This window comes from Amblyomma maculatum, chromosome 11, assembly GCF_055883805.1.
Source record: "Amblyomma maculatum isolate TAMU_Amacu chromosome 11, ASM5588380v1, whole genome shotgun sequence".
Lineage (NCBI taxonomy): Eukaryota > Metazoa > Arthropoda > Arachnida > Ixodida > Ixodidae > Amblyomma > Amblyomma maculatum.
In genome coordinates this window covers 47,159,195-47,176,372 of record NC_139354.1, presented here as the reverse complement: position 1 = coordinate 47,176,372, position 17,178 = coordinate 47,159,195, and the positions used below count along the sequence as shown (strand labels likewise).

Genomic DNA, 17,178 nt, shown 5'->3' with positions numbered 1-17,178 from the left:
TGTTCTTTAAATACGACCACACTTTTTGTATTACAAAAATAAATTGTGACTACTTACCTCTCCTTCCGATGCTTTAACTCGTGCAGTAAGGATACCAATTTTGGACGACCCTCATACCTATCTGCAGAGGAGCTCTTCGGCTGCATAGCCTTTCTATTCCAACTCCTTTTTCTAGCATTGATGACTGTCGATGGTAAAGCACCTAATTCCACCCTGTTCACTTTTCCTACTCCCAGAGTATGGATAAAATCAAAGAATGGGTTCCTGCCAGGCACCCGAGCACAGCCGTTATATATTTTGTAATGGGAAATTGGTATGATGAAGCGCAGATGTCATCAATAATGATCTCATGAGAACTCTAGCGAGCATCTATTGAAGCCATACGGATGGGATTTTTCTCGACGTCCGGTTTACCCTCAGGTCATAGCACCTATTGTATTTGCAGACATCACAAATGCTGCATCTTATATTTCTTTTCTGCACTCTTATCTTGAACACTGTCGTGTCCTTTCTGAACAATGAGAGCGTTGGCCTTCACATATACGTCAGAATGTTAACGCATAGCCACGAGGTAAAATTAAGTGAAATGTTGAACAAAGTGCACTTGATTGTCTTTCCATTTTAATCTTGATGTTGCACACAGTGTCTGCGCATGAGAACGTTGTATCAATGCATTGAATGTGAAGGATGATTTCTGACAACCAATAAAACGATTAAATGCAAACACCTGAATTCGATACGCCTCACCTCGTTCAGTCCCGCTTCCAGCAGCGCCATTCCCACTGTTTTAGCCTCTATTGCTTGTGGATGACAGTACGCAGAATGCGTGTCTTTTTTTTGATGACCCTTCGTAACCGATCAGTATGAAGATTGCGCTTCATAAAGTTATGATTGCGCTTAATCACTTCATTCGCTCCAATCAAGAATACCATTATTTAGGATATTTAGGCTCGTGTATTCTGTGTGCAAAGACATGCGCCAGACTTAAGCCTTCATTATATATAATTTATTAACATCTAATAGCTGAAATTAGTATGGCGTTCCTACCTTCCTACGTTCCATTTCCGACCTTCCCTTTCCTAGCACGGCACTGGCGTCTCATCTAAAAGCGTAATTTTTATATACTGTTTTATAAGTACTTCTGTCTCGTTTATAAAGACTAGGTAATAATGGTTTGTATACTCTTTGAATACAGCAGTACAAGTAATGTAGATTGGCAGTTCTTTCTAAAATATCTATTTGAAAAAAAAAATTAATCGAACCACCCACTTTATTACATTATTCACTGTCTATATAAAAATTAAGTTCAATGCAACATAAATGTGGCACGAAGAAAACATTGTTCATTATGTGAGTCCGCGAGTAATTCACGTAACAAAAGCGAGCAGTTGGAGATGCTTGAAGGTTAGACGACCGATGCATGATTTATGGCAGCGTAATTACGTGCTCAAACCTGCGCCAGTGTGACCGTCGTTTGTGTGCACGCCAGTCGGTGGTGTATATAACGGCTTTATACATACCGGGCCAATTCTTGCATTCAATATGTACTATTTTGGAAATAAATTCTTACACTTTAGGTGAGATAATGCAGACGCACATTCAAGAGAAATCATCTTTTTGAACAGTGTTAACTTTTACATTTCAGTGCAGTCTTTTAATGTATGGTTCAGACGCCCACTTTCCACGCCAAAATTTGTATTTATCATTCCCAGCTTAGTTGTTATCTTATCGGGTATTCGAATTTATAGGTTTAAAAGTAAGGGGTAATTTCATTTTATTTGACAGAAATTCAGTCCCAACGTTAATTTCTTGGCCCACAGCTCAAACGTCGGAGAAAAACCGGCGCGTTTACAAAAACGCCCTAAGAACCTTTACGGTACCCACAATATAAAGCATGAATTAGCACTTTTAAAAATAACTATAAAAGTAAAGCTGCTTACGGTTCAATAAAATATTAAATAAAATATTGTACCAGCTTCATTTTTTCCTGGTCGCACTTCAGTCAGCAGCACCGAGTTTTTAATGCAAAAGCTCTACTATTCAATTGGGCGCTTGTTATTGCAGTCGAAGGTTTCAGTACTCTGAGGCGCCCATAAAGAAGGCGACGCTTGTTTACGGCCGCACAATATAATTCATTAAAATTTATTTCGCATGGGTGTTCGAATCCAAGCGCTCTTGTTGCTAGGTGGTCAAGCAAAGCAAAAGCTCTGAAAGTTAGTTGGTTAGTCTGATAGAGGCGCCCCTAGTTAAAGCTCTGTGGTACGTACGTTTTGGATGAGCACTGCCATTACAAATTTAGTAAATATTTAATACAACACGGGGCGTTGTTATATACGCAACGCAGTTTGGTTGATGATGACATGGTTCGACGCAATCAAACATTGCGTGAAATTAACACAGACACCTCGAATGTAATTCTACCATGTCTTCCTGCCAGGCCGCAGTAACTAGGAACATCAAGACGCTTTCTAGCAAGCAGGTCCGATTATCGACGGTATGGTGCGCAACAAGCATGTAAAAACATGTTAAGAAATACTATTATTGCATTAAAAAAAATTGGCAGCATAATTGCTATCTAGATCTAGCCTTGTAAGTAAAGTCTCGGCATTTGATGGCGTTTACATACATCTGACTACAGCTCTGTGTGTTAAACGTACACTGGATTGAATGCTTTGTTTAGCAAAAAGTAATGCTTGTGATAAATATTGTTAACTCAATGTTCCTTGCCATGTGTTACCCAGGTCTTAAAGCAGTTAAACTTCGCCGTTGAGACTTATCGATCATGAAGTTATTACTGTTGCAACGAACCCAGTCCTCTGGCTACTGAAGTTTTTTCCCCGATCCAGGTCTGTCGACATGAACAAGATATTTACACACATGATGAATAATAGTAACCTCAGCTCGTCCTTACGAGTCCAGAAAAAAGCGGGAAACAGCCCTCATAGGACTCCCTTCCAACCAGTAGTATCCCTTCAAATGTGTGACGTCTCGTCACACAACGAAAAGGAAAAAAGCAGAAAAACGTGCTCTTTCGCGCTCGCGGTCTCTCGGACTTTGACTAAATTGACTGCCTCCGGTTGTCGCGTCCCTCTGTCCGTCCATGTCGCCAGCTGTGCGGCCTCATAGGCCTCCATGGCGGATGACACGGAGCCCTACGAGGTGCCACCGCTTACGCGGAGAAGCGCAGAATAAAGAAAGCGGTTTCGTGGAAACACGACAGTGCTCAAATGCGCCATCATAATTTGTCGTTTTACCTGTTGCACTCCGATGAGCAAACGACTATCGATCAAACTGAATAAAGGTATGTATTTTTGCTGGAACTCACGAAGCATTTATTAACTATTTGCTTGCACGGACTCACTCGAAGAAAACAGTTCCAAGCGCTAGGTGCAAAGCGGTCGCCCGTGTAGTCATGATTTAGCTCAGCAGCTATTGGTTGGACAGGGGTCCTTTGATAGCTAGATGTCGTTTTTAATTACAAAAACAATACTACGCCAGGTTTCGGCCCATCGCGTAGTCTGTGGCCGAAATCACGAAAGACCTTAAACAGCCGCGAAGAAGATGAAGATGAACGCTGCAATCCATTCTTCCTTTCATCTTGAATGAGTATGAATATCATACATTTGATCGGCTTAGTTCATGAAATAAATCCTTCCGCGCTATGTACAATAAAAGTGATTTTTTTTTTCAATCTGCTATTTCCTTTTGCTACACCTGCATTTGCCCATTATGATATGATCTTCGTTTTCTGTAATGTTTCGTATTTTTCTGCACCTGTTCAAAACTGTATATCTGTTCACTGCGCGGTGCGATTGTCATTTGTTTTCAAAGCCTTCATGCAAGCCGCTGACAAGCGAAAGGGGGTTCCAGCTTTGTCAAGCTGTATATGGCAGCTTTTTCTGCGCCTCCTCCATCTAAATTTACAAGGCATCAATAAATGAATCCGAAACTGACATCACATGTTGCAGCGCTATGAACTTGTGTCTATTCTTCTCCACGCTATGTCATTGCAATTCTCAAATGAAATATAATTTTTATTCTCCAAATGGCTTGGTTGCTCTTACTTGTGTATTTTGTTGTGCTCATTATTCCCGCAATAACATTTGGTTCTTTTCAATAACTCAATTGTCTGGGATGAGGAATTAAATGTTAAGAATGTGTAGTATTCATTTGTTCTTTTCAGTGCAGTTTTGAGCAAAGCAAAATAATGTGCCCGCAAATAATGCTAAACACGTGGCTTCTCATTTCGCCATCATCGCAATCAGGCTGCGCTAGCCAGAATTTGTAGAAACGCTAGTACTGAGTAGCGGAATGCAACTGACCTTAACATAGCCGAAAAATATTTGAAGATCCATTCCTTGTTGCTACTCGGACACACGAACACATAGAAAGGAAAGGAGTTTTATTTTCGCATATTCTAATCGATAATCAAGCCTAGCCTGAAGAGAGCATTTTCGAAAATCAGTAGCCAGAGTTGTGTAAAACATTTTTAACGGAAAACAAAAATGTTATCAACCAATTTTTAAGTTAGGGCTAGAAACCCTGCCTTTCTGTGCTCCTTCAGTGTGGACAGCGTTTACAGTGTAGAGCATGGTATTTGGAGAGGCAAAACAACAATAAATTTCGCCATTTGGGCTATTGTTCTCGCTTTTAATATGCGGGTTTCAATTTCTTCAAAACAGAGCATCAAAATATGCAAAACGTCCTTTGGAAAATTCACCGCTATCATAAAAAAAAGATGTTCTCTCTCCTCTTACTTCAGTGCCTCTAGTGGCAGCAACTCCCAAATAACAAGAAAGCTGTTGTTTTCAACGTAGCCCTCGCTGCTCAGATCGTTTAAGGAAAGGAATTTAGCACTAAAGAAGCAACATTCGTTTTTTACCTCCGTAGGCTTCTTAAAATATTTAGCCGAATAAATAGCCTGCACCTGAAACCCACGTTTGGAGCAGTCTCTGGGGCTCACTACGCTCAAACAAATTTTGCGTTGAAACGGCCATTGAACTCGATGGTCAATGCAGCCTTTGTACAGCCTCAACCAGGCATAAAGATTAAGAGTCTGACCATCCTTCTTGATGTACACGCCAGGGGAAATGCAGTACCCGCACAGGTACGTCTTCTGAGCTTCATACAACGACCAGCCTTCATTGAGCGCCTTCTGTTTAAGTTCTTCGACACCTGACACCAAGAAGGTTGTCACCGCTACTTGCAGCTCAGCGTGTAGTTGCACCTCTTCGGTTGCTTTGCGAGTCCTCTCGTTATTTTCTTCCACTGCAGATTTGATGTCAGCAGAAATTTGTGACATATGAGCTCGTGTAGCGTCCGTGGCCTTGTCTAAATCAGCTCGGACTGCGTTCTCTAAGCCCTCTATCATACTGGGAAGAACATTAATTTTATCACTCTGTGTGTTCAAGCATTCTTTCAACTCCTCGTTATAAACTGTGAGGTGCCCCATCTTTTCCTGCAATATGCGTACGTTTTCCCTCACTATAGTGGCAACTTTTTCGTCCTGGCATGCTTTAAAACTTTGCATGCTCTCAAGCGTTTCGTTGAACCGGTCGTCGTGTGCGGACATGTCGGATATAATTCGCTGAAGGAGTGATTTGACTTCAGCCACCTGTTTTTCAAGGCCTGCCTTCAAAGAAGCCAGAACTTCTGCTTCATCCTTTGCGGGTGGCTTTTCTTCGTCTTCTAATGCCAGAGGTGCCATTGCAGAACATGATTCTGATCTTAGATGCAAGACGACATCGTTACAAGAAACTTTGTACGAGCAATTGGGGCAGGAAACAGAATGGTGTTCACATTCGCTCCGGAAATGACGAACAATCTCTGAGGCGGTCATCACGGCTGTGCAGTCACTTTCTTTGTTCCAGCAGTTCACCTGCAAGCGATCACAAAAAAACGTTTTCAGGTGGTGCAACTACGCTTCAGAAGATTTACTAATGTTTCTATTTCGACCGGTTGTGCTATATCCTTGCTTCAGCTCTTATAGCAGATTATTCCAGTAAAAGGGATAGCGCACTGCGACAACATGCAAAAAATAAACAGAATCGCCATCACGCAGTTTCTTACTTCAGCCTTAGTGCGAAGCACGGGTCGAAGGAAGGAGGGACCGAGGACGCTGGTCCATCTGTACCCAAGTTTTGTGCGCGCTCCCAGTGGCGAAAGCGGTAAGATTTGTCGGACGATCCTGCAGATATTGCTCATCTTGCTATTGAGTTAAACCGGAAATGTTAGCAGGAGCGCGCAAAGCGCCAGGTTGAAACGAGTAAAGGACGGGAAATTGGCCTACCTAAGCGTACGGAGAAGGCTGCAGAAAGACCACAGCGAGGATATTGAGCGGCGGCAACGGAGGCTTCGCATTCTACTGCAGTGGCGGCCTCTGAAACTGGCGTGCTCGCTTCAGGGAACATTCGGCTAACCGTTCTTGCTTGGCAAAGTTTGTTTCGGCTACGAGGGTGTTAAAGACAGACTTTAGATGCAAACGACTTGGATTTGTGTGTAATGTGTGCGAATAGTTATGGCACAAGGACGACGCCTGACCGTAAAAGATGCAAACAATGCGGACATGTGGTTATCTATATACGAGCTTAACCCGATTTTACAACACGGCAGAGTCTAGTATGACGAGCTTTGCTTGCATAAGCGAGCCTAGCTGAGCTAAGCTGTTGTGAATTTTTTTCCTTCTCACTTTTCTTTTGATTTCTCAACGTCATAGACACAAGATTTCGAAATGCAATACTGAACTGCCTTTTTCACTTGCAATTGAAGAAAGTGCAGAGGGATAAACGAAATAATCCTACCTGGCGTGGTTTCTGTCACGCATCCTGGTATATAATATCGTTTATCTGCTTTCTTATCAGTGGAAGCAAAAAAATCGTTACTGAGGCTTTTTTTTTTTCATTGTTTTATGTGTTTTTTTTACTCGGGAATAGCAATAAATTTATTGTTGTTGAGGCACTGGCAAACCATCTGCACTGTGCTTTCCAAGATTAAAGTTTCAGGCAGGAGGACACGCCATGGCAGATACTGTTTTTGCCACAATGAAAGGGTGCGGGACACTAAGGGAAAAGACAGAAGTACGTATATAGATGTAATCAATTGTGTATATCGCATTCTATACAGCTCAAGAGCTCCTGACCCTTTATTTATAGCTTGATAGCAGCGTTACGAATAGAAAGAAAGTATAAAGACAGTAGTGGTGCGCAGAAAAAAAGGGGTAGCGAGCAATTTCCAGAACAGCCCGGTAGAGGACATTTAATCCTCCATTTAGAGGATATTTAAGGCTTCTCATAGAGTGCATGCACTATGAGAAGCATTTGCAGGCTCACCGGCATTTATGGAGACCCCTGCCGGTGCTAGCGTGTTCAGATGAAAACGATTCGGAGGGTACACTGTCAAGGACATGCACGCATAAGTTAAACAAACTTGAGAAACTCCACAGCGAAAAAACAACCGGTCCAGGTATTACCAGCTAGCTGCTGTATTCTTGTGTCGTACAAAACTTGCTGACGCTGCAAATGAAATGCCCCTAGATGTTGCTTGCCATCTACAATTATGAAGAGAACTGACCATATATCTAGTAGGGGTGATGGGTACTTCAGTTTGAAGACAAAGGCAACGTTTCGACAAGGGGACTTTTGTTCGACAACAAGTCCAGTCGAACACAAGTCCCTTTGACGTAACGTTGGCTTGACTTGCGAAATGAGGCTCTTGTACCCGTGTTCAGTTCTCTTTCATACTTTGAACTCTTCTTCCTCTTGTTCTACCCTGAATCGCCACCAAGCACTGGCATATACAAGTTGTCCCCCACGATCCATGTCATGGGTTTTTGAAAATGAAAGGCTTGACGCGCGTGAAACCGGCTTGCAATTTCGTAATAGCGCAGAGTTACTCATGCCATGCTTTTATGTCTTTTTATTTTTTATTGGTTCACTTGAAAGGAAAGGAGCAGTATCTGTCACACTTGTTCTGTGGACACCTGAAAATTGCAGCGGGAGAGAGGAAGGTCGGAGTGAAGGTGGAAAGGGAAAGAGGGGAGTCGTAGTGGAGGGCTACGGAGTACTTTCGACCACCTCGAACACTTGGGGATCTTTTTGCTTCCCCTAACTAGATTTTTCTGCTTAAGTACTTTAAAAGTACAATTTAAAATAAGAGCTCTATTTACCTGTGAAAACCTGTATTTCGTACGAACCACCGCCCCACAATGGAGGATGGAAACATTAAAGCGGCCCTCTCTATCCAAGCTACATAGAAAGCCTGCGGAGGCCAGACTGCGCTAGTGGATCGCAGCTTTCAGGGCCGCCGACGGCGACGCCGAGTAATTTAAGGGGGCCGGCGCGGTTGGATTGCATTGGCGTTGCACGGCATGAAGCATGTAGGCTGTCATTTTCTACGACTTTAAGCCCTTCAATGGTCTTGAGATCTAATCCAAATCATCACCACTGGCAAAAACACACCGCCTGTTCGAGAATGGTAATTTTTTTAACTTCAACGATGTCGACAAACGATGTCGATGTCACCGCGAAGTGAGTGCCGCTCGCGAAAGAACAACCACGCGCTTGACGTTGAATTTCGAGAGAGTAAGAGCTTTTAATTTCATTATTACGTTCAAACCTCATACCCAAACATTAAAAGGGCAGATAGAAGCTGATTGGATTGGATTGGTAAAACGTTTATTTGTGGCTTGCAGTAGAACTCGCGCTCGCGCGCGCGCGCTCCGGACGGGGCCTACGTCGTTCTCTGGGCACCGGCCGCGCGGCCTGGGTCCTCGCTCGCCGTGGCCGGCTCGCTAGTTCCCTTATGGGCCAGCGCCTTGATGACCTGCTGGACAGCCCGGAGTTGTTCCTCTTGATTGTCGCTTCCTGCGGCTGCTTCAAGTCGCGGCGGGATCCTCCCAGACTTAGCTTCTTCCTGGTACAGGTTGAAATTCCACAGAATGTGTGCGAAGCCGGCCGTAGCTGAGAAAGTATTAATGGAACGCTTCTTTTTTGTTCTTCGTGTTGTTTCATTAAAGCAGCATAATAATTTCCTCATCGTTTCGCGTTAAAATGTTATACCATTGTGAACACATTTGTTAGTGGTGCGTGGCTCTCTACAGGGCCGCAGAGGTTACAGGAAGGCAGGTGCATTCCCTGCTACGGATGTCGTGGCAACTGCAAGCACTGTGTGGTTGTAGCGTGCGTGATCAACGAAAACGAATACGCTTTTTGCACTTCTGTGCCTAAAGGTTGAGAAAGCCTGCGGGCAAGGTGCAACTGAACGACAAAGTATCCATTAGTAAGGTCGTGAGAGTTATACATTTGTACTCTTGCTGCTTATGATGAAACGCTCTATCGCCTGGTTAAGACAACTCTTAAGCAGTTTGAGCAGTGGGTGCATGAAATGTTTAGCGCGAAACTGTTGAATTTCATGCTCCGCGTAAATGTTCCCACGGCCTCCGCACGGGCCCACACACACCGGAGTTCGACTTTTCCAACACCTAAAAAGCGAATTTACAGATAAGCATGCTTCTCCGAGCCTGTACTTGGAAGTTTCAAGCGTATTTTGGGTCTAAGGTTCCGAAAACACAACAAATTCCTATAAGCCCGTTTCGGAGAGCCATGGGCAATTCTTTTTATTTCATCTTCCATGAAATGCGGCTGGAATTCGATCGATACCATGACTGCGCGACTTTGTTGCTTTTCTGGGTATGACGTCCCCCTCGATCCTTTATAACATATCAGTACAAGCCAAACTTTAAAGCGCGGAGCGCGTACTGCAAAGAGTGCTCTAATCAGCATCCGCCGGCCCGACCCAGAGGTTTATACTGTTTCTCCGCTCAACCGGCAATCGGGATTCTTGCTCCTGGCGTCTGTAAACCATTTACCTCATAAGCTAATGAATTTCAGTTACTTTATTCTCTCACAGCCACAATCTTCTTCTTTCATCAATTTTTCTACGGTCTCCACTGCAAGCGGTACTCTTGAGTCACCTTCATGATAATTGCAGTCTTTCTCACAAAAACTGGGCTTATTTTTATTCACTTTCGCAACCGTAGCCCTTGAAGCATCGCTCGAAATCACTGAAGCTATTAAATGAGTTCATAGCACTCAGTGGGACAAAAAACACCGACGCAAAAGGAACACAGCGGCCGCAACATGCGCCGCGTCTGCTGGGCCACCTAATTGCTAGCTCCCATCGGCCGCTAGCTGGCGTCACATGTCTCAGCTAACTTCAAGGAAGAAAATTCTGGAACCATATAAGCTGGCTAGGGAAAAAAAAATCAAAGAATGCAAGATCGGATTCAAGATAACGAGGGAAATTGTTTAAAGGAACACAAAGCAGTGAACTACAATTCATCAGTTATAGCCGAGCCATTTAAGAGCGACGATAAGGTAATCTCCGCAAATCAGGAAGCAACACAAGGTAGCAGAATACAAAGCAGCTTAGAACTGACCAATCTAAACTGGTAAAAGGCAGAAAAAAATATTCCTAAAAAACACATCTACAGGAAGGAATAGATGGAATTCCGATCAAGCTGGTCCAAAAAGTAAGGAAACGTTGTTAAAAGCTCTGGAAACCGTCATAACGAATAAGCAAATTCCGGACAGCTGGCGGCAGAGTAAGATAAATTTGATTTATAAGGGGAAAGGAGAAAGGATGCACATAAAATCCTACAGGCCGATTGCCATAACATCTGTTATATACAGGTTGGCCATGCAAGCGGTGAAATTAAAGGTGTAAGCATCGGTAGAAAGTAACAAGATACTCGGAGAACTTCAGAACGACTTTAGAAATGGGAGGCGCTTAGGTGATAGCCTGTTCGTGCTTACCCAATGCATCGAAATATCTAGAGTGGAAAATAGACCTTTGTATTTGCCCTTCCTGGACATAAACGGGGCGTACCACAACGTAAGTAGGGAACTCCTCGGAAACATATTAAAAGAAGAAGGTATCGGTTAGGAGACAATCGAGTTTCTACAGGAAATATACCGGGATAGCAAAGTAGAAATTACGTGGGAAGGGATAAGAAGTAAGAAAGATGTCAAAATATGCGAAGGATTAAGACAAGACTGTCCTCAATCACCGCTGCTGTTCGTGCATTATATGATAAACATGGAACGGAGGATAGGAGACCGTAACCTAGGTTTTAACGTGTCATATAAATTAGGTGGAAAGGCGGTAGAGCAGCGCCTCCCTGGTTTGATGTATGCAGACGATATCGTGGTGCTCGCTGAGAGTCTGGAAGAATTGCAAACTCTGCGGGATAATGAAGTATAAGGCATTGTGGGGATACAATAGGTATTAGGTTTTGAGTGGTATTTGGAAAATTATGGTGCCCGGACGTACTCTCGGAAATGCGGTTTTGTGCCTAAAATCAGAGGTACAGTCGACATTAGAAATAAATCAGAGATCCGTTGCACGATTAGCACCAGGTGCACACGGCAACATTACAAATGTGGCGGTACAGGGAGATATGGGCTGGGCATCTTTCGAAGTACGGGAAGCTCAGAGTAAAATATTATATGAGGAACGTCTGAGGAAATTGGACAGTAACAGATGGGCAGCTAAAGTATTTAAATACCTGTACTTTAAAAGCGTTGACTTACAATGGAGGAAAAGAACTAGGAAACTAACTAGTAAGTATGCTAGTCACAAGGACGGAGAAATAAAGAGCATTAGGCAACAGGTGAAAAACGCAGAAGGTAAAGATTGAATAAATTCGTTGGAAAAGAAACAGTGTTGAATTATACGGAAAGTGGAAAATGCAGATCAGGAAGGAAGATTTCTTTGATAACTCAAGAGGCAGTGTCCTACTTTTTGAAGCTAGATCAGGGTGCCTTAGAACACGCAGCTACAAAAAAGAAATTTAACAATGGAGATGACGCATGGGCTGTATGCGGTAACTCCAGTGAAACAATTGACCATATTATACTCGCATGTAATGGTATCCATCCGGAAGTTGATGCAAGCGCAATCACTGTTCCTGAAGCTCTGGGGTTTAGAGATACCAGTGGCCGGGAGAATAAACCGGCGGTGGAAACTAGCAAAAAACGACTGGAAGATTAGTGGCTTTAAAGCAGAGAAGTGACATAGTGTTAGTAATGTAGAAACAAAAATTTAATAAATAGAAGGATGGTTTAGTTAACCAATTTAAATCAATAATTAAGATATAGGGAGAAAAATGAGCATGATAGCTACTGCTACCACCCCGTTTCAAGGCGGACGCTCCTACATTCCATCCATCCATCCAACTCCATTGCAGGGTGCCACACACAAACAAAATTCAGTTGATGCTGACGGTCTAAGTCATGGTCTAAAGTACGCAGATACGCGAGTCCATTGCACACTTTTGACGTGAATGAGCGAGCGCAGTTGTGGTGGGTAATAGGCATCAGTTGAGATTTGCGCACGAGAACACTGCGCATGCGTTTATGATGTCTCAAAGCTTACAAATTAAACTACTATATTTGACTAATTGCGTTATCACTACTAACAAATTACCTATACAATTTTGGTTGGTTAAATATCATTGACTAAGTAGCTAATTATCGTTAACTAATGTTCATACGCCTACTACTACAACATGATTGATTGATTACCTATCAGTACTGCATGAAACCATGCCAATCCTCCTGAAGATGATCGACAGCTGCCGCGGATGCACAGACGCACGTATGGACATGGCAGTGAGTCATGAGCAATAAAAGGCTTTCGCGTTAATGATGCAGAAGTCACATGTTTGCGCACAAAAGTTTGGACTTTCCAAAATTTCTTGGTAACGATTTGTTTATTGCGTCGTCTGCATCACATGAATGATATATCACATATGTTGCTGACATAGCTGACCAGGTGGAGTTCGGAATTCGCATTTTGCTTTTCATAAAAGTCGCAAAGTTTTGAATGCCTCTAGTACGTGATGGAAACGCTGACGCGTGTTTAGTACATTTTAAATGCCGTCGTAATCAGTATAAGACGCAAGCGATGACGGCGTAGTGAGAGATCGTAGTCTTCGCGGCGCTATCTGCGCATGCGCAAACGTACTACCCACCGTGGGTACATGACTAACTTAGGATAGATGAAGCCCTCACGTTAGTTTTTAAAAACGCGATAGAACGGCCTTAGTTTAATAATTTCCTCTCTGTGTGCTCCCCATAGAACACATAAAAAGCTATAAGACAATAAGCTACAATTCAATCATTTCGAATGCATTGACATAATATTGACTGCACAGGAAAAGTTTTTGTTTGCCGTGGTTAAGCTGACTACAATTTAACCGTCGCAACACTATACATGTTTTAGATATTCTAGTGCAGATCTGAGGATGTCAGTCGGCGGAATAACAACCCGCAATTGTTCTGCGCATTCCTGGATTGTGCCGGGGCGAGAAGCAGAGTATCGTTTGTCGCACTACAAGCTCTTTGCGTGGAGCAATCACAGGTATGTTGGAAAAAACAACATGAATATGCAGCTAGCCAGGTGATCAAGTTATGCCCCTTCTGACTGCATTAAGCCCAAATTAGGACACACATGAAGACGGCTTAATCCCGAAATAAAAACAGCAGGAAATCACCTACCAGTTTGTATACAGCAAGTAGGCATTCCTAAACATTCTACATTTCTATGATCCTGTGGTACTCGCCTTGTAGTTTTTTTTATTCCGTGTAATATGGACTCCCGTACTTGCCTAAACATCATAAGATCGCTGCCAGAGCCTTTAGATGTGTTGGTACGGGAAAAGACCAGCGCATATTGCCTCGTGTGCAACAGCCGCCATAGGACCGACTACTTCTCGGTGCTCTGGACCTGTTCTCCGGGGCCTTCTGGGTCAATTCCAACGGAACAGTATTATCTTGATCTAGACTGAACATACACCCGCAGATAGCAGCTTTTGAGTATGGCAGCGCAATGTCCTACTAGAGTCATATCTTTAATATAAATATGGCATGTAATAATCCAAAGTTATAAATGTTCTCCTAAAAGAAATCGCGCAAATGAATTCATGTCCGAAGCTGACTTTTGGCTCACGATGAAGGCAGCCGTGTCCTCTTTATGATGAAAAAAGAAAAACAAAGATGAAATAATAAAACAGAATCTGTGTCGCTAAGTGATATTGAAAAAGTGATTTTATTGAATCCATTTAGTAGCCTTGAGGCAACTAAACAGGCTCAATAAAATTATCGCGTCATAACCTTTAGAAGAATAGATATTATTTTAGGTTATATTTGGATCCCATCTCTTTTTCTCAGCAGTGTTGAGAACTTCTATAAAAGCTGCTGAAGGCAAATGAAATGTCCGCACGTTCTGTAAGGCGTCACTGGACACGTATATGCACCGATCAGACTAATGCTAAGGAACAAGCTTCTCAGCTTACTTGGTACTAATGTTGCGCCATACAACATAATGGTTACAACTTTCTTAATATGAAGCGGCAAGCGGCAGCCTCGTATTCACACTGTGTGTACGTCTAATCCACTTATCGTTCGCAAGGTTTCGTTCAAAATCGCGAGTCCGGAGTAACTTATTCATCCGCATTTGCACGTACCAAGATGAGTTGTCAGCGGTCCAGCATTCCGTTGTGGAATTCACGCTCATCATTATCAGCCATACTAAAGCTATATTATAAATTATATATTTGCTAATTTCCTAACCTCATCCACCCCCCATCGTCTGCCCCGCCCCCTCCCTCCTTGCTACGCTTTCCTTCCTGTGTAGTCCAGTTTGTTACCCTTAGCGACCATTGGGTATCCTTTCTGCGCACTACATGCTCTACCCATTTTTTACTCTTGATTTCCCCTAGAATGTCATTAGCTCGAGTACCAAATACCATCTACATACCAATCCATAGAGTTTTGTTGAACATAATTACAACACTTTTCGTTAGCCTACCTGTATCAGCCCCATAGGAGAGTACCGGTAAGGCTTACCAATTACGTACGGCCTGTCAATTATTTAACATTACCGTGCGAGCGTCGACTGCCCGACGCTGCTGCACCGAAAGACGCAGGAGATGGCAAGGCAAGAGAGGGCAAGGGCGTGCCCACAATTCCTGCTCCTGCAGTGACCCTCGCCTGCTAGGCTGTTCTGATTAGTACGAAGCAACCCCTGCCACAATCGGCTGGTAGACATCGGTGCCCAAGAAGCTGTCACTGCTTGTTTTCAACCGCGAAAAATGTGCATATAGTTCAAATATTATATCTTGAAAGTATACATTTCGAATAAAAGCCTAACAAGCCGGATAATCCTTTGCAATTGTTAAGTTGGCCAAATTACTGTCGATGATATCGTCACGTTGATTGCATCCAAAAAGAAGCATTCTCGCAAAAGTACCCGCAGATGAAACCAGGGACGAGTAACATTTGGAGTATTACAATTTAGCACCAATCGAAGCCGCAAAAATACAGCAGTTAGAACAAGCGCTCGCAGAAAACGGCCATGAAAGTGTTTCAAGGGGTTGCTTCCGACGGGGCGGAACAACCAAGCAGACGAAACTCGCGCAAGCAGCATGATTACGCCCCCTTGCTCGTTCCCTCTGAGCCGAAGCACAGCACAGCGGAACAGTGCAGTCGACGCTCGCTCGGTACTTTTAAAGAATTAACAGGCTGTACATTCTTCTTTACGGATACCGGTACATCGCTTCTCATAATTTGCCAGTAATGTCTAAGTGCGATTCATTCAAGTATGATTTTCCAAGTTATTTCCATTTCGTAATCCAACCCTGGGGCTACTTCACGTCCTAAGTAGACGATATCCCCTACCACCTGCAGTGCCTCGCTACCTATTGTAAACTCTTGCTTTCTTCCAAGGCTGTTGAATATTACCTGAGTATTCTGCATATAAATCTTTAGGCTTTAAAGGTATTATTCGCACTCCAATGGTCCTTCAACTGAATTGACGCTCCCCGAAGTTAGATTTACAAACCTACAAAGGCCACCCACAGTGCAGCACAGAGCAACCTGCATCTTTGCGTAGTGGTTTTGGGTACGCGCAGGAAACTTCCCTGCTCCTTGAAAAAGCACGCTTCCAGATGCTTCTACCGCATCTTTCATGCGCTCTGCTGTTCGGTCTGCGTCCTTCAATAGAGCACGCAAACTACATAAAGCAATGTGAATCTCATGCTGCCGAAGGTGTAAGCATAGCGATGCTGAACTCAAATAAAGAATTAGCTCACAAGCTGATCCATCCACAATCATTTCGAAATTACCTTTCTGTTCAGCAGGTCTTCCGAAGCGAAGTCCCTCCAGTCGATGTCATCATCTTCGCAGAGCAAGTCGTCCAGAGGGCAGACCAGTACACCATTCTTCTTACAGCGAGCGAAACAAACCTCACACAGCGCGTGCGAGCAGGGAAACAAAGCGGTTCTCTTGCGGACCAGTCCACAGCCGCAGCACACCCGATTCCGAGGGATAGGTTTAATGAAGTTAAGGGGCCTCCAGTCGAGTTCTTGGGAGAACCCTACCAATGTATACTGCAGGCGTTGTGGAGCCATCACTGCCCCCGTCCGCTCCTGCTGTGCTGTCGTCTCGTACTGACTTTCCCGCCGATGGAATTCCGGCTGCTATCTTTCATCCTGTTCAGCCTGTCGAGGGCCTACTATCACTTTGCTATCTGCTTCTGCTTTTTATTCTTATTCACCCGCCGTGCCGTGCTGACTCAAAAAATTAGGTTTGCCGTACCCATGCCTGCTTTCGCTGTCTCGACTTTGGACGCAATGATAAGGGCGCAGAAAGCTTCAACTGCTCCTTCTCGGCTGAGCTTCAGCGCATGGCTTAAGAAGCGGCCCATATGTGTTTCTCTACGGACGCATGTGTTCTATTGGCATACGTTGTTCTTGGGACAAGGAAATGAACTCCATGTCGTTGTCATACTGCGATTTAGTTTCCGTTATCAGATATTACCTTGTGGCATGCCTCATCAGTAATATCATTTACCAGTAGCGTGCGACTATCAATTCGCTGTACTCCACAACCTTCGATTTCAAGAAGCATTTAATATTTAACGTAGCTAATGTATTTTCAGATATTGCGGCTACATTAAGGAGAAACACCCTGCGTAGAGCGTCATATTTCTAAGGCTTGCTATCTAAGCTTGCTATCTAAGCTTACAGAGCTCATCCTTGGCTGAGACCCGAGTCGACCACCGTATACGACTTGACCAGCCTTTATTTGCGTTCATGTTATCACTTCTACATTTTAAAAG

At 43.5% G+C, this 17,178-nt stretch overlaps 1 protein-coding gene across 2 annotated transcripts; it reads right to left on the bottom strand.

Moving 5' to 3' along the window:
• Positions 1-1,376: 1,376 nt before the first annotated feature.
• Positions 1,377-16,698, bottom strand: LOC146173752 (TNF receptor-associated factor 6-like). 2 transcript variants are annotated; one of them, XM_084584229.1, is made up of 2 exons: positions 16,184-16,666; positions 1,377-5,878 (listed from the first exon to the last, which is right to left on the bottom strand). In XM_084584229.1, the coding sequence occupies exons 1-2, from the start codon at positions 16,466-16,468 to the stop codon at positions 4,754-4,756; spliced, it is 1,410 nt and encodes a 469-aa protein (XP_084440355.1). In that variant the 5' UTR covers positions 16,469-16,666; the 3' UTR covers positions 1,377-4,753. The 2 variants fall into 2 exon arrangements, with proteins under 2 accessions (XP_084440355.1, XP_084440356.1); XM_084584230.1 differs by lacking the exon at positions 1,377-5,878 and adding an exon at positions 7,601-8,910 and having other exon boundaries at positions 16,184-16,698.
• Between the last annotated feature and the right edge of the window lie 480 nt (positions 16,699-17,178).